Source organism: Thalassophryne amazonica, chromosome 13, assembly GCF_902500255.1.
Source record: "Thalassophryne amazonica chromosome 13, fThaAma1.1, whole genome shotgun sequence".
NCBI lineage: Eukaryota > Metazoa > Chordata > Actinopteri > Batrachoidiformes > Batrachoididae > Thalassophryne > Thalassophryne amazonica.
The window spans coordinates 77,852,466-77,880,116 of record NC_047115.1 but is presented as its reverse complement, the minus strand read 5'-3'; the positions used below and the strand labels follow the sequence as shown (position 1 = coordinate 77,880,116).

General features: G+C 41.2%; 1 protein-coding gene and 1 long non-coding RNA gene across 2 annotated transcripts in view; one reads left to right on the top strand and one right to left on the bottom strand.

The window, feature by feature from the left end:
• Positions 1-27,651, bottom strand: part of dntt (deoxynucleotidyltransferase, terminal) — a 471,498-nt gene that overhangs the window by 205,944 nt on the left and 237,903 nt on the right. Inside the window, exon 8 of the mRNA XM_034184986.1 lies at positions 12,793-12,895. Within this exon, the coding sequence (XP_034040877.1) occupies positions 12,793-12,895 (103 nt within the window). The remainder of the gene's footprint in view (positions 1-12,792; positions 12,896-27,651) is intronic.
• On the top strand, positions 904-26,810 carry LOC117523446. Its single transcript, XR_004564506.1, has 3 exons — positions 904-915; positions 1,447-1,454; positions 26,563-26,810. It is a non-coding gene; the product is annotated as an uncharacterized LOC117523446 (long non-coding RNA).

The following is a 27,651-nucleotide window of genomic DNA, read 5'->3' as shown; positions in this document are numbered from 1 at the left end:
GAGGATGGATGGGGTCATGTATTGCGAGATTTTGGCAAACAACCTCCTTCCCTCAGTAAGAGCATTGAAGATGGGTCATGGCTGGGTCTTCCAGCATGACAATGACCCCAAACACACAGCCAGGGCAACTAAAGAGGGGGTCCGTAAGAAGCATTTCAAGGTCCTGGAGTGTCCTTGCCAGTCTCCAGACCTGAACTCAATAGAAAATCTTTGGAGGGAGCTGAAACTCCAAACCTGAAAGATTTGGAGAAGATCTGTATGGAGGAGTGGACCAAAATTCCTGCTGCAGTGTGTGAAAACCTGATGAAAAACTACAAGAAACGTTTGACCTCTGTAATTGCAAACAAAGGCTACTGTACCAAATATTAACATTGATTTTCACAGGTGTTCAAATACTTATTTGCAGCAGTAACATACAAATAAATTATTAAAAAATCATACATTGTTATTTACAGATTTTTTTTTTTTTAGATTATGTCTTTCACAGTGGACATGCACCTAAGATGAAAATTACAGACGGCTCCATGATTTCTAAGTGGGAGAATTTGCAAAATCACAGGGTGTTCAAATACTTATTTTCCTCACTATATATATCTATCTATCTATCTATATATATATATATATATATATATATATATATATATATATATATATATATATATATATATATATATATATATATATATATAATGTATCTTTTTGTTGTTTTTAGATTCACAAATCATTTGATGAAAACGGTTTTTGACCATTTTTGTGGGGCCAACATTTTTCATACTTTAGTTTACTAATACAACCTATTGTGTAAGGGAGAATTGGAAAAAACATGTCAGATTTACCACAATAAATAAATAAAAATGAGTCACTTGAACATTACTGTTGCTGTTGTTACATGCACAGGATGAGGAAATACAATCAGTGCACTGTGCATGATTACACTGCACTCATGAGTCATATAATATGTGCATGTTGTGACATGTGCAGAATGAGGAAAATATAATCAAGGGTATGATCATGCTGCACAGAAAAGTCATTGGATATTGCTGTGCGTGTGGTGACATGTTTTGTAGTTTTAAATATAATAATTATAATATTTTGGCATTGTAAAGAAAACACAAAAAAAGGTTGAACACTTGGTAAGAGTATTATCAAAGAATATCTCATGAATTGTTATTTTCCACTAGTTGCAGGAATGGGGTGAAAGGTCTGCTGTCTCTGATCGCCGTGTCACTTATGTGCTATCTGTATGATGTGCGAATGTGTAGCATGTGTGTTCACCTGCCTGTGCATGTCCGTGCCTGTTCTCCATTGTCAATATTTACATGCCTTTCTCTTACATTTAATGAGATGTACAGTAGTGTTCAGAATAATAGTAGTGCTATGTGACTAAAAAGATTAATCCAGGTTTTGAGTATATTTCTTATTGTTACATGGGAAACAAGGTACCAGTACATTCAGTAGATTCTCACAAATCCAACAAGACCAAGCATTCATGATATACACACTCTTAAGGCTATGAAATTGGGCTGTTAGTAAAAAAAGTAGAAAAGGGGGTGTTCACAATAATAGTAGCATCTGCTGTTGACGCTACAAACTCAAAACTATTATGTTCAAACTGCTTTTTTAGCAATCCTGTGAATCACTAAACTAGTATTTAGTTGTATAACCAGTTTTTCATGATTTCTTCACATCTGCGAGGCATGGAGTCAACCAACTTCTTGTGGCATAGCTAAGGCGGGTATACCAGGGAAGACGTGCTGGATACCAACGCAGGGCCAAAGCTGCAGCTAGAGTTGCCAAACGGAGGATTTTTAAACCACCAGTCCCCTCCGTGGTGATGGGTAATGTTAGTGCGCTTTCAAATAAGATGGATGAACTTACCACGCTGATCCGGTGCCACTCGAGCTACATGGAGAGTAGTCTACTTCTGTTTACGGAGCCGTGGCTAACCAGCTACATACCGGATGCTAACGTGGACCTACCCGGCTTTTCCACCGTGCGCGCTGACCGGGATCCCAGGACCAGCGGGAAGAGCAAAGGTGGGGGCCTTATTCTGTACACCAACAAGCGGTGGTGTCATCCTAACCATCTGACTGTCAAAACGGTGATATGTAGCCGGGAGTTGGAACTGTTAGCTGTTAGCATCAGACCGTACTACGTACCACGTGAGTTTTCCCACGTCATCGCGCTCTGTGTTTACATTCCTCCGAGTGCCAATGCGGAGACAGCGCTAGAGTCCATCTACAACGTCACTACAGCGCTTCAGTCACAAAATTCGCATGCTTTCTTCATTATTTCTGGTGATTTTAATCATGTCCCATTGGACACTACTCTGCCCTCCTTCCACCATTATGTCACCTGTCCCACAAGAAAAACTAAGACTATTGACCTGTTGTATGCAAACATCATCAATGCATATTCAGCTTCCCCCCTACCTCCACTAGGCAAATCTGATCACAACCTGGTCCACTTACGACCCACTTACACTCCTCTGGTTAAAAGGCAAACAGTTATAACCAGGCCTGTTCGAAAATCATCACCTGAAGCAAAGGATGCTCTCAGGGACTGTTTTGCCACCACAGACTGGAGTGTTTTGGTTGACGCTCATGGAGAGGACCTCGAGGGGGCGGTGGGCTGTCTGTCGGATTATTTGAACTTTTGTATGGACTAGGTGGTACCAGTCAGAACTGTCATATGTTTTGACAATAACAAGCCGTGGATCACAGCTGAAGTGAAGGGGCTCCTGAACAGGAAGAAGCGGGTGTTTAGGAGTAGGGATTGGGAGGGGGTGAGGGCAGTGCAGGGGGAGCTCAAACTTTGTTTAAAGCAGGCTAAAGAGGAGTACGGTAAAAAGCTGGAGAGGACGCTGTCTAATAAAAACATGCGGGAGGTCTCGAGAGGAATGAAAACCATCACTGGCTGTGGCAGTAAGGGCAATCTGGGTTGCATGGACATCCAGAAAGCTGAGGAGCTGAACACCTTTTTTAATCGGTTCAGCTCACCCCCAACCAACCCCCCACAGCCTACTGTCAGCTCCCCAGACCACCCCCGTCCTGCATCTCCCCTATGTGCCTCTTTCTCTCCCTCACTAGTCCCCACCTCACCCACCTCAACTCACCCCTCCATTACCGCAAACCAGGTGACTACAGCGCTGTGACAGCTCCACCCTAGGAAGGCTGCGGGACCTGACTTGGTTTGTCCGAGGCTCTTGAAGGCCTGTGTTGTGGAGCTGGGAGAATTTAATTCAATTTAATTGAATTAGCTTATAATGCGCCAAATCACAGCAAAAGCCATCTCAAGGCGCCTTATATAAAACAAGTCAACATAAAATTTAATAAATAATTAAAAATGAATTTAAAAAAAAATGAGAACCGCTGCAACGGGTCTTCAACCTGAGTCTGCAGCTGGAGAAGGTTCCCTTACTATGGAAAACATCCTGTATTGTGCCAGTTCCCAAGATCAGTCGCCCTCGGGAGCTCAATGACTACAGGCCAGTCGCTCTCACGTAACATGTGATGAAAACATTGGAGCGACTGGTTCTGCAGTTCATGCAGCCCCAGGTGCAGGCAGTGAGGGATCCTCTCCAATTTGCCGGGAGAGGGTGGGTGTTGAGGATGCGGTCCTCTACCTCCTACACCGTGCTCTTAAGTACCTGTATGGGGGGATGCACTGTGAGAATGCTGTTTTTTGACTTCTCCAGTGCTTTTAATACCATCTACCCCAGCCTTCTCCAGGATAAACTCAACATCATGGCTGTGGACCCCCATCTAGTGAGCTGGATCTCAGACTACCTTACCAATAGGCCGCAGTTTGTCTGGGTGGGGGACTGCAGGTCTTCAACTCTGAATTGCAGTACTGGAGCACCTCAGGGCACAGTGCTCTGTCCTCTCCTCATCACCCTCTATACCACGGACCTTCGTTAGAACTCCAATACATGTCACATGCAGAAGTTCTCAGATGACACTGCAATTGTGGCATGTATTCGGGAGGGGGGCGAGAGGGAGTACAGAGGCCTGGTGAAGGACTTTGTGCAGTGGTACCAGCTGAATAAGCTCCACCTGAACACCACTAAAACAAAGGAGATGGTGCTGGACTTTCGCCGGGCGCCACCCTCTCTGCAGCCCATTAACATTGGTGGAGCGGAGGTGGAGGTGGTCTCCACGTATAAGTACCTGGGACTACATCTGGACAATAAGCTGAACTGGGCAGCAACAAAAAAGGGTGACTCACGGCGAAACAGCGTGTTGGATGTCTCACAGGACATGTTGTGGCATGCCCAGCTGTTACACAATTTCTCGGATATTAACTCGACTGAAAAGCCACCGAAAGCCGCCTGAATCTTCCGAATGGTTTCCAATACGGAGGTGTTTTTTGTTGTGCGCCATGAGCGGCTCTGTCCCGACGCACGAATTCCTCCGCATGTCTTTCATTACAAAATCTCCTGTAACAGTGGAATGTGCCGCAAAAGTGCTGATGTCCACATTTTCTGCGATTTCTCTGGTAGTCACACAACGTCCCGGATCATGTGCACGAAGGTTCAAGCTTGGCTGATGCAAGCGCACATGATTCAAATCCATATAGTTATTGAAAAAAATAAAAAGGTTCGTTACTTTTCGGACAGACCTCGTATTTGTAGCCAGTCCAAAGTAAAATGGCACTGCAAGCAGAGAAATATGAAATCTTAAAATATCATCCACTCTGGAAATGGACCATTTAAAGCTCATCTATAATTTCTGAATACTTTCAGTGGTTAAAGATTTGTCTAAATCCAAATGTTTCACAGGCCAACAGAAAGAGGGTTGAAGAAAAAACTGTGTGTGTGTGTGGGGGGGGGGGGGGGGCTGCCACTACCTGGTCTCAAACTCTATTGAAAATTGATTTCTGCAAATTGAAAAGACAAATATTCCCTCTATCTATATTTAACTAATTTTTACATTGTGTTTCTCATAATTATGAGAAAGCAACTTTTGATTAACACTGCATAACTATTACTATTGTCCAGTAGTGGGCACAGCTAACTAAAAAGTTAGCTTTGATAACCGTTAATCTGCTAACTGAAAAGTCAATTTTTTATAAAGCTAAACTGATAAACCCCTGAAAAAAATTAGCAGAAGTTACAGCTAAAAGCTGAACTGATAAATGAAAATAAATTGAAATTGAGCCTTTGGGATCCTACAATTCTGTTGGAAAAGTTTGAAGAATTTATGTTGAAACGCAAATGCGATATGCAGTGCTTTCTTTCCATCTTCCAAGGAACACTGTGGACCTGGCAATGCTGCTTTAGCACTGCTTAAAGCTGCTAATTTATCAGCAATACAAAAATGCCTTGAACACTCCAGTAATGAGGCTTCTATGTTTTGTTTGCTAAATTGAGTACACATGAAGTTTGACCTGAAGATTTGACACAGTCACGGCGCATGCGTGTCGATAATACTGATTTGGCGTATTCAATTCAAATTATTTACATTGCACCAAATAACAACAACGCTGCCTCAAGTGGCTTCACTTGGGTGAGGTCTCTCATTGGGTGCAGAGTCTCTCATTTTAGCACTTGAATACTTCTGATAGCAGACATCAAATGCCAATGCCAACAGCAGTACCACAGACATCATCAGACAAGAAAGTAATTTGCTTGTTCTGTCAATAATCAGCTAATTATAACAGCTCTCACAAACCATTGTAATGTAGACTTCAATCGTATTTTGTGCTGAACCCATCGATGATCATTTTTGAACATGCACCAAGTGACATTATCATAACTCTGCACTCAGAGGGGAACTTAGGTTTTATTTTTCATGCTTGCTTGTACTTGAGCTTTCAAGGTCGCAATGCCCCAGCTGTGCTCTACTGAAAGCATATGGCCTGACTTTACTGCATGTTCTTCTCTTTTATTCAGCTTTGTTTCCTTAGAAAAGAACAATGCAAGTCCGTACAGGCTACTGGGCTACTATTTGTTTGAAGCAACGCAAGTGTGGGTGCTACCACGTGATGTGTCAAAAGTGTGGATAAGACACGGTGGCCACTATGGTCCTCTGTTGGTAAAGAGTGGGTTTGTCTCCTTTGGTACAGAGTAGAGTTACTGCCTCAAGTAGAGGAGTTCAAGTATCTTAGGGTCTTGTTCACCAGTGGGGGTAAGATGGAACATGGGGTTGATAGATGGATTAGAGCTGAGTCTGAGGTACTGTGGACACTATACCAGAAGAAAAAGCTGAGCTAGAAAGTAAGACTTTCAGTTTGCCTGTCAGTTTATGCTCCTATCCTCATGAACGGTTATGAACTGCGGGAAATGACCAAACAAAGTTGTGGATACAAGCAGCGGAAATGAGAATGCTTTCCACCTGGCTGTCGCCCAGTTTCTGGCAAAATTTGATGCAGTAGTGCTGCTCCAATCGTTCCGTCATTTTCCTTGCAATGAAAATGAAAATTTGTCCTCACACAAAGGCTACTTGCCAGCAAATGACGCAATCGACAGGCGTGAAAAAATTCACGCATGCGCACGAAGGTTCAAGGTTGGCTCATGCAAGCACACGTGATTCAAATCCATCAGGTTTTTGCAAAAAAAACAAAAAAAAAAGGTCAGATACTTTTCTAACAGACCTCGTATGTTATTCCTGTTACAAAGTTATAGTGACATGCCAAATATTAGGGGCCCTTCACACATAACATGATCTATGTTGACTAGCCCACGAAAGAGGACTTGCGTGCCAATTGTGAAAAATCTGAGCTGCCTCCAATGCCTCATACTCATGACGCTACTGCCTCTAATACCATATACACCTCTTGTTACCACTATTTGCGCACACCAGCAGCTGAAAGACAGAGAGTTGCTTGTGAGAGCCCATTCGATCGCTCTCCCGGCAGGTGTCAGCCAAATTCCAGGTGACACACATGAACATCTAACACTGATCACTTGGCACTGTGTGGCCATTCGCTCTGTTAGCACAAAAACAGTCAGCAGACAGTCACTTTCGAGCTGGATGTGAAATTTGTCTAAGTGCCCTCACGACTGTGAAGTTGGCAAGTACACATGTGGTGTGCCAGAGTGTCAGCTGCCCCCACAACACGTGTGCATGTGTTTTGTGTGCTCCCCCCGCTCCCTCTCCAGCACATGGGGTGCGTGTCATTTGCCCCCCATGCTCATGCATGAAACCATCGCAGAGGGATCATTCATGCCTGCCCGACCACGTGTCCCTCCCGACGTCGTCTCAGTGTTTTCGTGGTTCACTCATAGGAGCTGTTTTGCCGTGAGTCACCCTTTTTTGTATTTATTCATACTATGTGTGAAGGGGCCCTAAGATTTCCATTCATGAAGATGGGCAATGGCTTGCACCAGCACATGCTCCCAGACTTGACTTGCATTGGATTAAAGTGTTTTATTATGAATAAACTAATAATGGTAATATGAGGCATATTTGTACACACTCAAAAAATGACTCATTGGATAAACTCAATTCAGTTATGAGCAGGATTAATGTTGAATAAATATCAAATCAAATCAAATCAATTTTATTTATATAGTGCCAAATCACAACAAACAGTCACCCCAAGGCGCTTTATATTGTAAGGCAAAAGCCATACAATAATTACAGAAAAACCCCAATGGTCAAAACGACCCCCTATGAGCAAGCACTTGGCGACAGTGGGAAGGAAAACTCCCTTTTAACAGGAAGAAACCTCCAGCAGAACCAGGCTCAGGGAGGGGCAGTCTTCTGCTGGGACTGGTTGGGGCTGAGGGGAGAGAATCAGGAAAAAGACATGCTGTGGAAGAGAGCAGAAATCAATCATCAATGATTAAAAGCAGAGTGGTGCATAGAGAGCAAAAGGAGATGAATAAAAAAAACACTGGGTGCATCATGGGAAACCCGCCAGCAGTCTAAGTCTATAGCAGCATAACTAAGGGATGGTTCAGGGTCACCTGATCCAGCCCTAACTATAAGCTTTTTCAAAAAAGAAAGTTTTAAGCTTAATCTTAAAAGTACAGAGGGTGTCTGTCTCCCTAATCCGAATTGGGAGCTGGTTTCACAGGAGAGGAGCCTGAAAGCTGAAGGCTCTGCCTTCCATTCTACTCTTACAAACCCTAGGAACTACAAGTAAGCCTGCAGTCTGAGAACGAAGTGCTCTATTGGGGTGATATGGTACTATGAGGTCCCTAAGATAAGATGGGACCTGATTATTCAAAACCTTATAAGTAAGAAGAAGAATTTTAAATTCTATTCTGGAATTAACAGGGAGCCAATGAAGAGAAGCCAATATGGGTGAAATATGCTCTCTCCTTCTACTAGTCCCTGTCAGTACTCTAGCTGCAGCATTTTGAATTAACTGAAGGCTTTTCAGGGAACTTTTAGGACAACCTGATAATAATGAATTACAATAGTCCAGCCTAGAAGAAATAAATGCATGAATTAGCTTTTCAGCATCACTCTGAGACAAGACCTTTCTAATTTTAGAAATATTGCGCAAATGCAAAAAAGCAGTCTTACATATTTGCTTAATATGCACATTGAAGGACATATCCTGATCAAAAATGACTCCAAGATTTCTCACAGTATTACTAGAGGTCAGGGTAATGCCATCCAGAGTAAGGATCTGGTTAGACACCATGTTTCTAAGATTTGTGGGGCCAAGTACAATAACTTCAGTTTTATCTGAATTTAAAAGTTGGAAATTAGAGGTCAGAAAGACATTCCTTCAGTTTAACTAATTGGTGTGTGTCCTCTGGCTTCATGGATAGATAAAGCTGGGTATCATCTGCGTAACAATGAAAATGTAAGCAATGCTTTCTAATAATACTGCCTAAGGGAAGCATGTATAAAGTGAATAAAATCGGTCCTAATTAACCTTAGTCCGTGAAGAAGACTCCCCATTTACATGAACAAACTGTAATCTATTTGATAAATATGATTCAATCCACTGCAGTGCAGTGCCTTTAATACCTATGGCATGCTCTAATCTCTGTAATAAAATTTTATGGTCAACAGTATCAAAAGCTGCACTGAGGTCTAACAGGACGAGCACAGACATGAGTCCACTGTCTGATCATTTGTAACCTTCACTAATGCTGTTTCTGTACTATGATGAATTCTAAAACCTGACTGAAACTCTTCAAATAGACCATTCCTCTGCAGATGATCAGTTAGCTGTTTTACAACTACCCTTTCAAGAATTTTTGATGAGAAAAGGAAGGTTGGAGATTGGCCTATAATTAGCTAAGATAGCTGGGTCAAGTGATGGCTTTTTAAGTAATGGTTTAATTACAGCCAACTTAAAAGCCTGTGGTACATAGCCAACTAATAAAGATAGATTGATCATATTTAAGATCGAAGCATTAATTAATGGTAGGGCTTCCTTGAGCAGCCTGGTAGGAATGGGGTCTAATAGACATGTTGATGGTTTGGAGGAAGTGACTAATGAAAGTAACTCAGACAGAACAATCGGAGAGAAAGAGTCTAACCAAATACCAGCATTACTGAAAGCAGTCGAACATAAAGATATGTCTTTGGGATGGTTATGAATATTTTTTTCTCTAATAGTTAAAATTTTATTTGCAAAGAAAGTCAAATATGTGTAGTCCCAACTAAATTAAATGAAATTATCTTGCATATCTTGCAAATAAGGATTGCCTTATTTGAGTTTGGGCTACATGTATTTATTTATTAAATGGAAATCCAATCCAATGAGTCAGTTTTGTTTTTTGTTTTTTTTGTTTGTTTGTTTTTTTGGAGTGCAGGCAATAACTATATTAGTTAAACTGATGTACACAGTGTAAACAATATATACTGTATTTTTTTTTCCTTATAAGTAAAGGCAGGCAATGCTTCTAGAGCATGGAATGACTTTGTACAAAAAGATCACTTAAAGATGTCAAGTCACTAATTACATATTTAAATGAGATACAAGCTTAATTAGCTATAACTGGAGACAGTAGGAGAGCAACTTTATGTTGCCTCACCAGTCATTAAAAAAGTCCAATTATCTCCCCTTGAATAGAGCCAACAGGAATTATTTTCTCTTATTAACAACTTCATTGTGTGATGTTTCACTGAATTTCAAAGAGTGGTTTGGAGGGGTTGAGTGTATAACGTAAGTAAGCAAGTAAGTAAGTCAGTAAATTATATTTATATAGCATCTGTCAAGACACAAAATTAAAAAAGATGACAAAATGTCGATAAAATCAGTAAACATCAATTAGGGCCCCTTCTCACACAGTACGAATAAGTACAACTCAGGGCAACTCATGGCAGAACAGCTTGTATGAGCGAACCACGAAAACATCAAGGCAACAGGCAGACATGCACGATTTTTTATTTATTTTTCTTCACAGCAGCTGCGCGATATGGTTACACATCACGCAGCTGCTGTGAAGAAAAATAAATAAAAAAAATTTAAAAATACATGCTGCGACGGTTTCATGCACGTGGGAACACAGTGTAAGCAGCTGCAGCTTGTGTAACCACATCACGCAGCTGTGAAAATAAAAACAAATAAAAATACATGCCATCCACGGGATTCGAACCTGCACTTTCCAAAAGCTCTGATTGCCATTCAGAAACTTTACCACTGAGCTACCATCGTTGTCCTGTGAAAGGTGCAGGAAAATACCTGACATCAAGAAGGACACGGACGCATTTAAAAAAAAATACCACACACCATATAAAAACACCAAATTTTATTGAATCCCTCTTACCAAGTGGGCAATACAAGTGTGATCCATCTGTTCCTCTGTAGATGACCCATGGATACAATTCCTGCTTCATGCTTACTTCATGCACAATTCAAACAAATTCGCATTATGTGTGAAGGGGCCCTTAACATCAGACAGAAACAATAAAATTGTATGCAGCCACCAGTTTTAAAAGATGACTTCACAGGTCATAAACTGGAAACAAACGAGTTCCAAAGTATCTGAGCCTCAACTCGGAAAGGTTCTATCGCCTTTAGTCTTTAAAGTCAATATCATACAGAATGGTGCATCAATCAAACACAAAAGTGCAATCATCACCCCTTTGAAATGTTGGTCCACTATTATTGTCCTTCTTGCACATCTTCATGTGTTTCATTGAAATTTCCAAAACAGTTTAGAAGGAGTTGTGCTTACAAGATTCATGGACAGACAGACAGAGATGTAGATGGATGGACAGAGTGATTCCAATATCTCCCCTTTGTGATTGTGAGGGTTATACATATCTCTTTTGTTTAGTACATTTCTGTGCAAAATGTGTCAGTCTCTCTCAGTGAGTGATAAGCATAGCTAGAACTATTCCCTCATCAACCTAGCATGGACTAACCGTTCAGCAGGTGACAGACATAATAGGGTGATCCACATATGTTTTCTGATCTAATTTAACTGCATAACTACAGATACCAGTCCCGGCACCAATACAGATTCTGATACTACAGCTCTTTTTGAACTTGTTAAACCTTATGTGCCTTCTCGTGCCTTGTGATCACAGGATGTGAGCTTGCTGTGTGGTCCCAGACTAATAAAGAATTCAGCAGCTTTGACAGTATTTTCTTACCCTGTTGGTACATCAAGGAACAATTTGCCTATTGATATTCATTCAGTTCACTTTATTTATGTAGTACCAAATCATAACATAAGTCGCCCCAAGGTGCTTCACCAGGGTAAAGTCTAACCTTACCAAACCCCTGAGCAAGCACGTAGGAAACACTGGTACAGAAAAACTCCCTCTGGCTTTTTTTGTTTTGTTTTGTTTTTTTGAGGAAGAAACCTCAAACAGACCAGACCCAAAGAGGTGACCAACTGCTTTGGTCATACTAACAATAAAACATTTTTAAAAAGAGTAAAATCCTGAGTAAAATGCACATTTCAAAATAGAATTCAGAGTGCATCAAAAAAAGGACAGAAATCATATGGGTTTTTTGCCAGTGGTACTATTTTTTTGTATTTTCTGTATGTACTAGGATGGCACAGTGGCTTGGTGTTAGGCACTGTTGCTTCACAGCAAGAAGGTCCTGGGATCACTTCCCACATGGTCCTTTCTGTGTGGACCCCCCCCCCCCCCCCCATTTTCATGGGTTCTCTCCAGGTGCTCCAGCTTCTTCCTACTTCCAGAGACATGCAGGTTAGGTGAACTATAAACTTTAAATTGACAATCAGTATATGTAATATTGGGCAGCACGGTGGATTAGTGGTTAGCTGGTTAACTGTTGCCTCACAGCAAGGTCATGGGTTCAGTTCCCGCCTGTGGCCTTTCTGTGTGGAGTTTGCATGTTCTCCCCGTGTTTGCGTGGGTTTCCTCCGGGTGCTCCGGTTTCCTCCCACATCCAAAGACATGCGGGTTAGGTGGATTGGAATCTTTAAACTGTCCGTAGGTGTGCAAGTGGGTATGAATGTGTTTGTTTATTTGTGGCCCTGTGACAGACTGGCGTCCTGTCCTGGGTGTACCCCGCCTTGCGCTCTATGACTGCTGGGATAGGCTCCAGCCCCCCGCGACCCTCAATTGAACTAAGCAGTTGAAGATGAGTGAGTGTGAGCATACGTAATATCTGTTTTTTTTGTTGTTGTTGTTGTTTGTTTTTCCAATTGATATGATGCATCAAACTTCACCAGATGCAAAAGGTTTGTCCTGATTTTATGCCTTTATGATTTAGTGAGCAAAGAAATGAGAGCATTTATTGTTTTTGAGCTGTTACATGGGAAACTGGAAGGGATATACCCATCCATCCATTCATTCACTCATACATTCATTCATTTAGCTGTTCACTCAGTGCATTTTAGAAGGTACATACCTAGGCTGTTACACTGCCGAGAAAACATATAAATTACACACTTACTTGTTTTTTCAGCTGATCAATAACGCTGAAAAGCAGATTTTCCTCTTTTCCAATCTCAGTCGTGGTGAGAATAAAGTCCACGTCATGACCGAACTCCTTCCCCCTGGAAATAAAGGCACATCACTAGCCATCATTCACTGTGTCCAGGAAATAATGAAATGAAAATGATCTTTTAACTGATGAAGAGGGAAGGTGGCAGACGGCACTATTAAAAGCACAGGCCATGCTAATGGAAGTGACTTTTTTCATTATTCATACAAGACATTTTGTCCTGTGTGTCTTAAAGCTCCTCTTTTGTTGCCTCAGCTGTCAGTGTTAACTTTTATGGCCATCATCATTTTTGACTTGGATCAGTGTCATAAAGCCGACCCTTTGGAGCCTCACCGCGCTCACACAAAGCATTTTCTCCATCAGCACAACCGCAGGTAGGGAGAGTTTCAGTGCTGTGACTATCCAGCAGGAACAGACAATGAAAAGCTCAAGAACATGGATCACATTCATTGATTGAAGGCATATCAGTGCATCTGCCTGGAATCAGCCCAATGAATCATTTACAATCTTCACTTATCAAAGCGTTTGTTATTCTGGTGTAACATCCAGAGCTGAAGCTGCATCTTGAGATTAATTAGGCTGTGACTGTACTCGGTTTTCAGACGCGGCGGCCTGGGAACATGACTTGGTAAAGGCAAGAATGTGGATGATTTCATAAATAAGGTCTGTTGTGCTGAAGTAATATTTGATTTATTTTTATTTCCCCCTAACATTTATTTCAGGCAGTGTTGCTGTACTGACAGAAATGTTAGTGTTTCTCAGGAACACATCTGCTCACACTCGCAAATTGCCCAGTATAGCAACCATCTGTTCACCACTGAAACCTCAGTGGACATAATTGTGCTGTTCACTCACATTACAACCATGATCTATGTGTTTCAAAAGGTAAATGAACCTATGACATTCTGGTTACAAGCGAGTTTTGCTTGCGTACCTCACTGCAGGTATTACTGATGGACTCAAATCCAGTCTGTAATCCTGTCCTGATATACGAGGTCTGTTAGAAAAGTATTGGACCTTTTTAATTTTTTCAAAAACCTGATGGATTTGAATCACGTGTGCTTGCATGAGCAAACCTTGAACCTTCGTGCCGTCTGAATCTTCCGAAAGGTTTCCACCTGGCTGTTGCCCAGTTTCTGGCAAAATTTGATGCAGTAGCACTGCTCCAGTCGTTCCGCCATTTTCCTTGCAATGAAAATCCGCCGAGAGCACGACACACAACCTCACACAAATGCTGCTTGCCAGCAAATGACACAATCGTCAGGTGTGAAAAAATTCACACATGCGCACGAAGGTTCAAGGTTGGCTCATGCAAGCACACATGATTCAAATCCATCAGGTTTTTGCAAAAAAAAAAAAAAAGTCCAATACTTTTCTAACAGACCTCGTACCTTCACAATAAAGCACACTTGTTGGCAACTTACAGTATGCGGACAATTTCTTCAGTGGCTTGCTCAACATTTAAATTTCTTCTATATTTAATAAAACTGTGTGTAGCCAACCCTGTCCAATGTGCATTATAGAAGTCAACATCTGCAATTGATCAGATAATATTGTGCCCTGCCAGAGAAAAAAAACAAAACAAAAGTGGGATATATAGAAACACACTCTGTCAGTCACACTTTCTAGACTATGATGTTTTAATACTTAGCCAATGTGAATAAATGATGTATTTGTTTTCTTTATCCACTGTTAGTTTCCTTCTTCCACCTGGTGAATTACATATGTTGGAAAAGGTTATTTACCACTGTGGCTAAAAGCAGCCACATTCCTTTCACCACATGGCATTTCTCTTAGCTTGTGACACATTCGTGACCACATCAGCAGAACAAAACAATCCAATTTTCACTAAATTTGAAGTGCAACATCCCAAGTGCTTGTGTCTCATATAACTTGGAATTAAAACATGATTAAGTTTCAGCAAGACCCTCTAGGGACCACAAACTTTATTGAACAAAGTATTGATTATTGTTGTAATGATCCCCCAGCAGCCATAGGACTTTCCTTTGTTTGTTTTTAACAGAACCACTTGGGTTTTGTTTGTTTGTTTGTTTTTCATACAAATTTATTAGTTACCCATAAAAAATACACATCGCTATTTGATCTATATAAATTATCAACCCTCCAGCTTTAAATTTGAAATCTATTTACTCAAATCCCAACATGGCAGTGGGGTCGGGTCAGGAACACAGCTGGCTGTTTTTATTTCAGACTACAGTATTAGAACACAAACAACATGCTTCAGTGAATCTCTTTGTAATTTATTTGACAAAGTGATCATCCAACACACAGCCAATCGAATGCCAGGTAACCATTAGGGTAGTATCTCGGGGTATAAAGATACACAAAAATCACGGTTTGGTATGTACCTCGGTTTTGAAGTCACAGTTCGGTTCATTTTCAGTAGTTTGGGAACAAAATGCAAAACCTAAATTTGTTTAAAACAATAATTTATTGTAACATTATACAAACAGGAAAATAAAATAATTGCAAAGTGCTGTCTGGTAATAAGTTAAATAAAATGAAATATTATTAAAAAAAATACGTTCCTAGTAAACAGCTTTTAACAAAACTTTTCCACATGTAAAGCACAGCACAACGGTTCCAGCATGAGGCCCTGTTCAATTTATTCAACCGTCATATTTTTTGCCAGAAAAATTAATTTGTCCAAAACTGTCACACTCAATAAGGGATTTTTTTTTAAAGAGAATTAATGTTGGAGAATCCCTTTACTTCTGTACAATTTATTTTATTTTCTATCGCTTAACTGTTAACTGTTAACTGTTCTTTTAATGTTTGTTAATATATCTTTTTAAATAAAGATATATTGTGGGAAAGGCAAAAAAGTGAGTAAAACCACCTTAAAAATATTTAGGACCACAAATAAACTTGATTCTTGGTTTGTTTATTTATTTTGCCATTAAAATTGGCCATCACTTATTAAAATAAAATAACTTCTCAATGCCAGGGCTTCTCAAAGTCTGGGGACTATTTAATCACAGTGCAGCAAACGAGGTCAGTAGGCTGAGCGAGTCGAGTGAGGATTGTAGATATCCCTCCGCTCAGCGCTTTCAGGCTGCTGCAGGCAGTGGAGGAGGGGGAGACCCACTGCCACTTGGTGACAACAGAGACTTTCACTTTCAGTCGCCAAACATCAGAAAGGTCTCCAGTAATGCCAGGAAAAGTAGCTAGATTTGTCGCTAGTCGCTTTTGAGGAAATAAGTCATCAAGAGGGTTTGGAAAGTCACCAATTTAGCAAGAAAGTCACCAAGTTGGCAACACTGAATGTAAACACACGCAACACAAACTCACCTGTGCACAGCCCTGTAAGGGACCGAACGTCCCGTACCAAAACAGTTCAATACAAATACATGTATCATTACACCCTTAGTAGTATATCAATGGACTGTGACTATTGGTGACAAATTGCGAATGACTTTCACAAGGGAGTTTCCAAAATGTCTCAAAACATTCATAGAGGTTTTCAGGTTTTTGGTTTTAACATGAACCGCAGGGCCTTGCTCCTGTGACACAGGAATTTGAACATGTTAATTAAAAATTAATGTGACAAAACTTCTTTCAAAATAGTCAGAGTCATTGTGGGCATCTCGAGCCCATCTAAAATCCATTTCAATTTAGTTTCAGAAAGTGAGTCAGAAAGTGCGCAACATGTGAGACAACCTGTGAGGGGTTGGTGACACACTCTTCCTTTTATATGATCAAAGAGGAGCTGCGCTTCTGGAAGCCGTGCAATCATTGCCAACTTAGTCAAGCAGCCCCCAGCCAAAGGGCTCTGCTGCCAGCTTTGCTACAACCCAGTGTCGCCGTCTGAATGGTCCCCCCCTACAGATTGTTCCCCCTGCCTTCACTGCACATGCGTCATTTCGGAGCGTTAGCAGCGATTAACAGATTACCGCCTTGTTTCTGCTTCAAACTGGCTTTAGAATGATTTAAGAAGTTTTACTTTGTCATCTGTTGTTAATAATCACATTATTCCCTTTGATCGGTTTGGGTGTAGAGAGTCAGACTCAGAGAGTCAGTCTGAGACGCACTAGAGTTGCGCTCTGATCACTCCCCCATGTTTTATTATGAAATAATGCTGAATTTATGTAGAAATGATTGTTGTACAAAAGCTTCAGATATCTGTGACTGAGCTAGATGATGACTAGAGTGCAGTTTTAAGCAGAAACAAGGCGATAATCGGTGAATCCCTGCCGATCTGTAGGGGAAACCTTTCAGTCTGCGACACCGGTGTGCAGGCAGGGGCAGCAGGCTGGAGGAGTCCTGTGTGGTGCCGGAGAAGGAGGATAGTGGATCTAGCTGGGACAATAATGAAGAGCAGTGTCCCGGAGAGGTGTGGCTGGTCCAGAGTGTTGGGGAGCACTTCGAGAGGATCCCAGAGCCCATCCAGCAGAGGATCTTATACTGGTCATTCCCAAGAAGTGACAATGAGATCTGTATGTAGTCCTCCTCCAACACCAGAGAGGTGAGTGAATCTAGCAGGGAAAATGATCCCCCTGCTGGACAATGTTCTGCAAGTCGGTGAGTGTGCTGCCACCAGACAAAACATGACCTATTTTCTTATTTATTTTTCTCCTCTGTGGGGCCATGCAACTCTTTTTTTTTAAATGATCATTTACAGGGCTTTGCCTTCTGAGCACTTTTTTTTACAAATATGTCACCAAGTTAATGTGATTCCAAGTGAAAATTGTCACTAATTCATATATTTTCTCACAAATTTGTGTCTCTTACTGCTCTCCAACTGTTGTAGCCCAGTGATATATACCACCCCAACAGGGGACGTTTGGCACACGTGTCCTTTTTTGTTTAAACTTGCAAGGGAAATGCACCAGAAGGATGTCAAAAAACAGTGCTGGCAACACACATGGCAGCATGCTTCCTGTGGACCCGGTGGAAAACACAGGAAGCAGATTCCGCTGCAGGGAGTGTCATGTTGGAACTGTTGGCTGATGCTGGGCAGTGAAGGCGAATGCAGCAGAGACGGTGAACATGAATGAGTGTGACAGACAGTGAGAAGGAGTGAGGGGACCCTCAGCAGCACATGCAGGATGTGATTTGAACCATCTGTCAGCTGTACCCTGTAAGTCAGGCACTTCATACTGAGTTTTGAAGTTTTTGAGTTTTTCTCTGAAACTTTGTGAAATCACTTAAAACCTCACTGGCCAAGTATGGGCTCCGACGATACAGTGCATCCAGAAAGTATGCACAGCCCTTCACATTTTGTTATGTTACAGCCTTATTCCAAAATGGATAAAATTCACATTATTCCTCAAAATTCTACACACAATACCCCATAAAAACAAAATTATGGGGCACAACATGGGAGTTCAGGTCTAGGCTCTGGCTGGGTCACTCAAGGACATTCACAGAGTTGCCCTGAAGCCACTCCTGTGATATCTTGGCTGTGTGCTTAGGGTCATTGTCCTGCTGAAAGATGACCCATCACCCCAGTCTGAGGTCAAGAGTGCTCTGAAGCAGGTTTTCATCCAGGATGTCTCTGTACATTGCTGCATTCATCTTTCCCTCAATCCTGACTCGTCTTCCAGGTCTTGCCGGTCCAAAACATCCCCACAGCATGATGCTGCCACCACCATGCTTCACTGTAGGCATGGTGCCTGGTGCCCAAACATGACACCTGGCATCAATGCGCAGAGTTCAATCTTGATCTCATCGGAGCAGAAAATTTGGTTTCTCATGGTCTGAGAGTCCTTCAGGTGCCTTTTGGCACACTCCAGGTGGGCTGCCATGTCCCTTTTACAAAGGAGTGGACTCCATGTGGCCACTCTACCATACAATCAATCAATCAATCAACATTTATTTAAAAGAGGTTTACTGCGGCCAGACAGTGTCCAAAGTGCATTACAGTAAAAATACAGATTCATAAAAAGAAAATGAAAACACACATACAACAAAGTAAAAACAGCACATAAAAACAGAACATGTCACCTCCCCACTAGGTGGTAAAAGCCATCTTAAATAAATAAGTCTTAAATTTAGATTTAAAAAGTGCTAGGACAGGAATAGTGCACAAGTCAAGAGTTAGCTTATTCCACAGTCTGGGGCCAGCTACTGCAAAAGTACCATTGCCCCAGAGTTTCTATTTTGACCTCAGAACATCTAAATGAAGCTGGACAGATGTCCGTAATGTCCTACTGTAAGTGCACAGTGTTAAAATTTCATAGAGGTAAGGAGATGCAAAGCCATTAATAACAAGAAACAAACATTAACATCTTAAAATCAATTCTGAAATGAACTGGAAGCCAGTGGAGTGAGTACAAGGCAGGTGTAATATGCTCACATCTAGAAGTGTCTGTTAAAAGATGACCAGCACCATTCTGCACCAACTGGAGGTGTGCAAGAGAAGACTGGCTAATGCCAGTATAAAGAGCATTACAATAACCAGGTCTAGAGCTGATGAAAGCATGAATGGCCAATGGTGTTGTGAGTAGAATTTTGGCATTGGTTTTGCATGTTAATGTTTTGCAACTATTATGAATGTCTTCTTAGCATTGCCAGGAAATGGAAAAATGTTGTTGCCATTTTTTTCTGTGGATCTTCAGTCACCTTGACATAGCCTCAAAGTTGAGAGGTCATTTTTGACCCAACGTACTGTATTAATCACACTTTGGTTCAGAGTCTGGAGTGCCAGAACGTTACATTGTGTTTTCTAAAGTGTTTCTGACAAATTTTCAATCTGACCTGACAGTGTCTTCATTACAGAATGTCTGTTTATGATCATACAACTAACTTCTTGTTGAACTTTACAGCCACGACCTATCCAAACCAGCATATACGTACCACTGAGATCTCACTTTCTCCTCTTCAGGAAGATGCAATGATGATCTACATCAGCTAACTTTTGCATGATAGTTAAGGCCTTAGATATAAGAAATACAAATCTACATTCACCCTAAGCTTTCCTTGGTGATTCAACAGGGTGGCAGTGGCAGATGTCCCTATCTGGGCAGTCTACAACTCTCCTGTCATCTACAAAACCTTTTACAGAGGTTATTGCCCTGCCTTTGATAGATGCACCTGTCCATGAATGGCAGCCCTAATCACAGTCCTGAAACCAACCCAACAAATCAATTGCATGGTCATGGGACCTGACAGGAAGATGGTTATCACCTTGGACATGACCTTATATGAAAGCCAAGCACATGAAAAGAGTCCAGAAGCACACATGACTACACTCCTGGCCCATATGATCTCAATGTAGAATTCTTCCTAGATCATCCTTATCTGAAGAGTCTGTGTAGCAGCAACACAGCACCTTGACCAAAGTTGTGTTCAACACCTGCAACAAGGGATGTTGAAGGAGCAGCAAAATATGAAAACTATCCTTAATTCCCAAAGGGTACTGAAAATAATCGCCAAATTTGATAAGAAGAGATCACAAAGTTCACTCTTCATGTTTGTGCGGACCTACATGAGGATGGTATGATTCATACAGTAGTGTTCAGAATAATAGTAGTGCTATGTGACTAAAAAGATTAATCCAGGTTTTGAGTATATTTCTTATTGTTACATGGGAAACAAGGTACCAGTAGATTCAGTAGATTCTCCCAAATCCAACAAGACCAAGCATTCATGATATGCACACTCTTAAGGCTATGAAATCGGGCTATTAGTAAAAAAAAAAAAAAAAAAGTAGAAAAGGGGGTGTTCACAATAATAGTAGTGTGGCATTCAGTCAGTGAGTTTGTCAATTTTGTGGAACAAACAGGTGTGAATCAGGTGTCCCCTATTTAAGGATGAAGCCAGCACCTGTTGAACATGCTTTTCTCTTTGAAAGCCTGAGGAAAATGGGACGTTTAAGACATTGTTCAGAAGAACAGCGTAGTTTGATTCAAAAGTTGATTGGAGAGGGGAAAACTTATACACAGGTGCAAAAAATTATACGCTGTTCATCTACAATGATCTCCAATGCTTTAAAATGGACAAAAAAACCAGAGACGCGTGGAAGAAAACAGAAAACAACCATCAAAATGGATAGAAGAATAACCAGAATGGCAAAGGCTCACCCATTGATCAGCTCCAGGATGATCAAAGACAGTCTGGAGTTACCTGTAAGTGCTGTGACAGTTAGAAGACACCTGTGTGAAGCTAATTTATTTGCAAGAATCCCCCGCAAAGTCCCTCTGTGAAATAAAAGACATGTGCAGAAGATGTTTTTTGCCAAAGAGCACATCAACTGGCCTAAAGAGAAATGGAGGAATATTTTGTGGACTGATGAGAGTAAAATTGTTGTTTTTGGGTCCAAGGGCCGCAGACAGTTTGTGACACGATGCCCAAACTCTGAATTCAAGCCACAGTTCACACTGAAGACAGTGAAGCATGGTGGTGCAAGCATCATGATATGGGCATGTTTCTCCTACTATGGTGTTGGGCCTATATATTGTATACCAGGTATCATGGATCAGTTTGGATATGTCAAAATACTTGAAGAAATCATGTTGCCTTATGCTGAAGAGGACATGCTCTTGAAATGGGTGTTTCAACAAGACAATGACCCCAAGCACACTAGTAAACAAGCAAAATCTTGGTTCCAAACCAACAAAATTCATGCCTCGCAGATGTGAAAAAATTGAAAAACTGTGGTTATACAACTAAATACTAGTTTAGTGATTCACATGATTGCTAAAAAAGCAGTTTGAACATAATAGTTTTGAGTTTGTAGCGTCAACAGCAGATGCTACTATTATTGTGAATACCCCCATTTCTACTTTTTTTTTACTAATAGCCCAGTTTCATAGCCTAAGAGTGTGCATATCATGAATGCTTGATCTTGTTGGATTTGTGAGAATCTACTGAATCTACTGGTACCTTGTTTCCCATGTAACAATAAGAAATATACTCAAAACCTGGATTAATCTTTTTAGTCACGTAGCACTACACTATATACTTGTACTGATGGCCAAGTGGTTAATGTGCTTGGTTTCAGTTCAGAAGGTTCCGGGTCCAAATCCCACCCCTGCCACATTTCTCCATGTAATGTGGAGTTGCGTCAGGAAGGGCATCCGGCGTAAAACTTGTGCCAATTCAACATGCAGATCCACCTTGGATTTGCTGTGGCGACCCCAAGTGCAAACAAGGGAGCAGCCGAAGGGACTTACTGTATTTACTTGTACATTCATCCGTGCCACTCGTGATGGTCTTTGGGAGCTGCACCTGTTGTCCCTTGATGCTCTGTGCAAGTACTTCTTTGCTTATGCCAGGCTTGTTCCACTTTACCTTGAAGAGATCATTGCCTTTCAGGTCACAGATCCAGACATGCATCAAGAGTTCATGGATATGATGCACAGACAAAAGCAAACTGATGGCTGCACATAAGGACCTTCCAAGCAAAATTAGTGTTGATCTGCAGCCAGAGGATATCACCAGTGACATTACTTCCTTGACACCAAGAAAGGCAACTGTAATTGATGGAATGGCAATTGTCCAGGAAATGAGTAAGCCACCTTGGGTTAACACATGTGCTCACTGGGCTGTCCACTTCCTAGCTACACTGGACAGCAAGTGCAGAGAATATGATGAACTCTGTCTATGACCATTATGATCTTGTCAGAAACAATACACAAACTGCCAAGGTGTCAGCAAAGCAGTTCCTGTCCAGTACCCCAACCTAAGATGAGCTGACAGTTTACCTTGCAAAGAAAGCTCTCATCACTTTGAGGGTAAGCCCAAGTTCTTCAAAGTGACTTTGCGGCAAGAGGTCCTCCCAAACTCCATGGATGTTCAACATCTCTCCAGCTGCCAAGAAGAAGCTGACATGAGACTTATCCTGCACAGTCTGGATTCTGATCGAAGAGGAGCAACAGAACTCTATATTCAGTCACCTGACACTGATGTTTTGTCCTTGCAATCCACCATTACCATTAGCTCCACAGGGACACCTGCTTTGTTACTGGTGTGGGGAACAAGATATGAGTAATCTCACTGGGACCAACAGTAAATGCACTTGGTGATGCAAAGACTTCAGCCTTACCAGGATTTCATGCCTTCTCTGGAGCTGATGTGACAGGTCGATCCGCAGGCAAGGGAAGCTCACCTGTTGGTAAGCACTTAGCAGATGCTCAGTGGAGGTGGTATCTGCATTTGCTGCCTTAGGGATATCCGAGAAGATGGAAGTTGACACTGAACGAGCCATTGAGACATTTGTTTTCCAGCTCTATGAGCCTGGTAGCACTGTGGTAGATGTTGATGATCTCAGATGGAAGCTTTTCTCTAAGAAACAACTAGAGGCTCAGAAACTACCTCAGACATGAGGAGCCTTACATGAAGCCATATCTGGGGCACATTACCAGGCCATGGTGTGGTGTCAGGATAACATTCTTCAGCCTCAGTGACCACCAGCAACAAACTACGAAGGAAGAGGGAGATAGGCCAGCACCTGTACCAACAAGGGATCTGCCAGCTCCAGCCACAGTTACTCACCTCATCAAATGTGGGTGCAAGAAGACCAGTTGCACTTCACAATGTTCCTGTTGGTTGCAGGGCCTCAACTGCTCTGAGATGTGTTTGTGTGGAACCAACGAGGAGGAGTGCAGTAATGTCAACCAGACACTTTTAGGAACTGAAGAGGATGAAGAAGGAGGAGATCTTTCCATCTAACTATGAACACAACCACTAAATGAAAACTGAAGTTCTACCCTACATTAGCTGACCAGAAACAGCCAGATGGTGGACCTGTACTGTAGATCACTGTATGTACAATTTAGAAGTCAAGAACAAAAGAGTTGTTGAAAGGGAGAGTTTTTCTTAATTATTACATTACTTTTAGCAATCTATTTGGTGTTTGCTTTGCATACAGAATGTATTTTGGGGTTTGAGAGAAAGGTTTAAAGAAAACACACATACACAACAAAAAAAAGGTGATATAATTTTTTGTTAAGTTAGATCCTTCCAGAACACAGTCCAATCAGTGGCCAAAAATTATAGACCAAAGGAAGATAGTTAATATTTTTTCAGCACTGTACAGTACAATTTTAACATTAAAACCAATATTTAAACACAATCATTAAAACAACTAATATTTCTGATTGATTACCTTGGGTCCTTATCCTACTGACTTATCACTGATCTTCCCCTTAGCTCTGGTTCACTGACCTCTGACTCTTATAGCTGATATGTGTACCTTGCCAAAGATGTTATCTTTCATTGCCATTGTCTGTCTGTCCATCAGTCGGTCGGCCTGTCTGCCTTGCTTTGATGCTGTCATTGCAATCTGATGACTCAGACTCAAGAGGTACAGGCATGTTGATGTTACTCACTAAACTAATTTACCATCCTGATTACTGCCTCTGAGGAATTGGAAGCAAATACAGAAGCTCAAAGTCAGGCTCAGGATCAAAGGAATCAGGATCAATGAAAAAACTCACAGATCAAAATCTAGACCTACGCCTTTATCCAGAGCCATAAAATTTAAAGGTCTTCCTTTCTTTGCCTTCCATTCAATGTTACATTTTGGCATTTTGACAACAGTGGCAAGGTAAAACTCCATCAGGTGTTTTTTGATTACAGGGAAGAAACCTTGAGCAGACCAGACTCAGTGGGGTGACCACCTGCTGTGGCCTTACAACCAACAGCAAAATAATGAGCTAAAACAAAGGTGCAACAAGGGATTATCCTTGTCAGATGTCATTCTTCAAAACAGAAAACTAATAGAGAGAATAACATAATGGCCATGTCTGAGGGAATAAATCCCTGTTATTCTGAAGTTTGGATCCATATTTAGTGTGTTGTGTTCAGTTCATAGGCATGGCTGACTGGTGGTGGCAGTATATATGTTGTGATTGTATATTTCACCAACAATATTTTTGTGTACCACAGTGGATGCCACTGATACAAGAATACAAGAATATATGCTCCAGATGTAGCAATCTTTTATATATATATATATATATATATATATATATATATATATATATATATATATATATATATATATATATATAATTTTTTTTTCCCCATGTAGCTCCTTTTAACTGTTGGTGAACTTTCTCTTTCCTGCTGATAAATACATTCTAAGATTTCCAGCAGTAGTGACACTTCCCACATCTATATTATTCATCCCAGTCTCCCTGCCATCCTTGCAAATTTGTAAATAGCCATGTGTTTTATAGGCTTTGTGCAGAAACACTAAATAATTTAACAGTTTCTCTCATGCAGTAAAAGTTGAATTCACACCAAGTATTTATAGCTTCACTGTTCTGCTCTTACATTTAATTTAAAGAAGTTATGACGCATCCATCAGAGTTGGAATGGACTGTCAATGCAAAATACAGTGTTCAGAAGGTACGCCATTAGGACTCGACAGAGTAAATGCACCGTTTTTGCTGCATAGAGGGTGTCGGACATGTTGTAGTTTATTTTTATACTTGAATCAGAGCAAAGACTCAACACAGTAATGCTGAAGTGCAATCAGCAGTTGACGACTGTCACACCAGAGAGTCCAATTTTAAAGTCAGCCTCTCACACATTTTTGGTAAAACTGTCTGAAATCTGATGGGCTGCTGATCATTTTGCTATTCATGTCACACACTTATGTATAGTGAAATTTTGCACAATTTGCTGGCGCAGCAACAGCTAGAATCTCTTAATGACTTCACTATGTTGTAAAAGCTGGAATTGTTGTGGACTTTCTGCTTTGCCAGTTAGAAACAATGGAATGTTTAGCAGAAATGTGCATGTTCAGCAACTGGAAATCTCTCATGCATTCTCAAACAGCTCCATTGAACCAGTCAACTCATTAAAAGAAAAGTCAAATTTTCAAACACACACAAAAATCCCCTACATCGTGTACATACCATGCAGTATTAACACAAATATTCAGTTCTCCCAGAACGTCGGGGCTACTGTTTTCAAAATGGGTAAGACATCATTTATCGATTTTCAAAACTCTGCAAGTTAACTGTGATTAAAAGGAAATCTGCTGAGTGAACCTGCAGAGAAGCCACTCATGTTAAAGCCCCAGGGCTACATGTGCTCTGCCACAAACGCTAACCGTTAGCATTATCATGGCTTTGTGGGCCTCTAATGGCTCTCTTCTAATAGTTTGTAGCTCTCTAAATTAGTTACACTGACCTTCTGAATATCTCCCACAAGTCATTGATGGCCTGTCAGCACCGTTTTACTGTTGTAGTGCTGCTGACGTTAGAGGACCAACATTGTTTCATTCAGTCGCATATGTGCTTTGGCAGCAGATTGCCTAAGCATGTGGGTGTAGGATAAGGGTGTGTGTGTGTGTGTGTATGGGGGGGGGGGGGTCCCAATTGTTTTTGGAGAGAGAGAGAGAGAGAGAGAGAGAGAAAGAAACATATCTCGATCAGTTCTGATCAAATTTGGACTTAGTCTGACAGAATTTCCATTTGAAATTATTTTCATTTATATAGCACCAAATCACAACAAAGTTGCCTCAAGGCACTTCACACAAGTAAGGTCGAACTTTACCGACCCCTACAGCAAGCACACAGGCGGATGATTTGAGGAAGAAACCTCAAGCAGACCAGACTCAAAGGGGTGACCCTCGGCTTGGGCCATGCTTCCGACACAATAGACAATACAGGAAATTTTGGGAGTCCATGCTGGTGCACAAGACTGGAGGCCTGCAAAACAGAGACACCCACTCCCATCTCTGGATGGAGCCACAACTTAAACAGGGATAAAAAAAAAAAAAAAAACAGAATCAGGTATCAGAAAAACAACAAATACAGTATAATTTCTCAGCATTTAACAAGAAAAAGAGAAGAAATACTAAGGTGATCGCCAGACACTTCCCCTAAGCTTCACTAAAAGAACCAGAATTTAGAAAAAGTTGAGGCCGCGCCCTGTTCTGTTTGATAATTTAATAATAAAATGAATGTAAAAGGGTAGAAAGCATAATAACATACTATGCCAGTATGCTAGCAATACGAAAGGGAAAATAAGTGATTCTTAAGTCTGGACTTGAAAGTCTCTACAGAATCTATTTTATTGAGGCAGGGAGATCATTCCACAGAATAGGAGCACAAGAAGAGAAAGCTCTGTGACCTGCAGACTTTTTATTCACCCTAGGGACACAAAGTAGCCCTGCACCCTGAGAATGCAGAGCCCGGGCCGGTACGTTGGGTTTAAGTAGGTCAGCTAAGTAGGGAAGCGCTAGCCCGTGAATACTTTTATAGGTTAGTAACAGAACCTTAAAATCTGATCTGACAGGGACTGGAAGCCAGTGAAGAGATGCCAGAATAGGTGTAATGTGGTCAAACTTTCTGCTTCCTGTCAAGTCTGGCTGCAGCATTTTGAACCAACTGAAGACCCCTAATGCTGGACTGCGGTAAACCAGAAAATAGAACATTGCAGTCGTCCAATCTCGAAGAAACAAATGCACGAATGACTGTCAACCAACCAAGAACTTTGTGATTTGAGTTTGGGAAAAAAAATATGTGAAAACTGAAGGTCACCGATCAGGTGAGATCTGGGAACATGAGTTAGTGCTGTTTGCTGCTGCACCCACACTCAAAAAACTGACTCATTGGATTGGATTTCCATCTAATATTGGATTGAATTGGATTTCCATCTGATATGCAATCCAACTAACTTAAATTAAATTATCTTGCATGTATGTGCTTTTTTGAGTTGGTGCTACATGTATTTATTTGATGGAAATCCTGCACATAACTGAATTGAGTTCATCCAATGAGTCACTTTTTTGAGTGCACCATGCTACACTCAAAAAACTGATGCACTGGATGAACTCAATTCAATTATGAGCAGGATTTACATCCAATAAATATTTGTAGCCTCAAC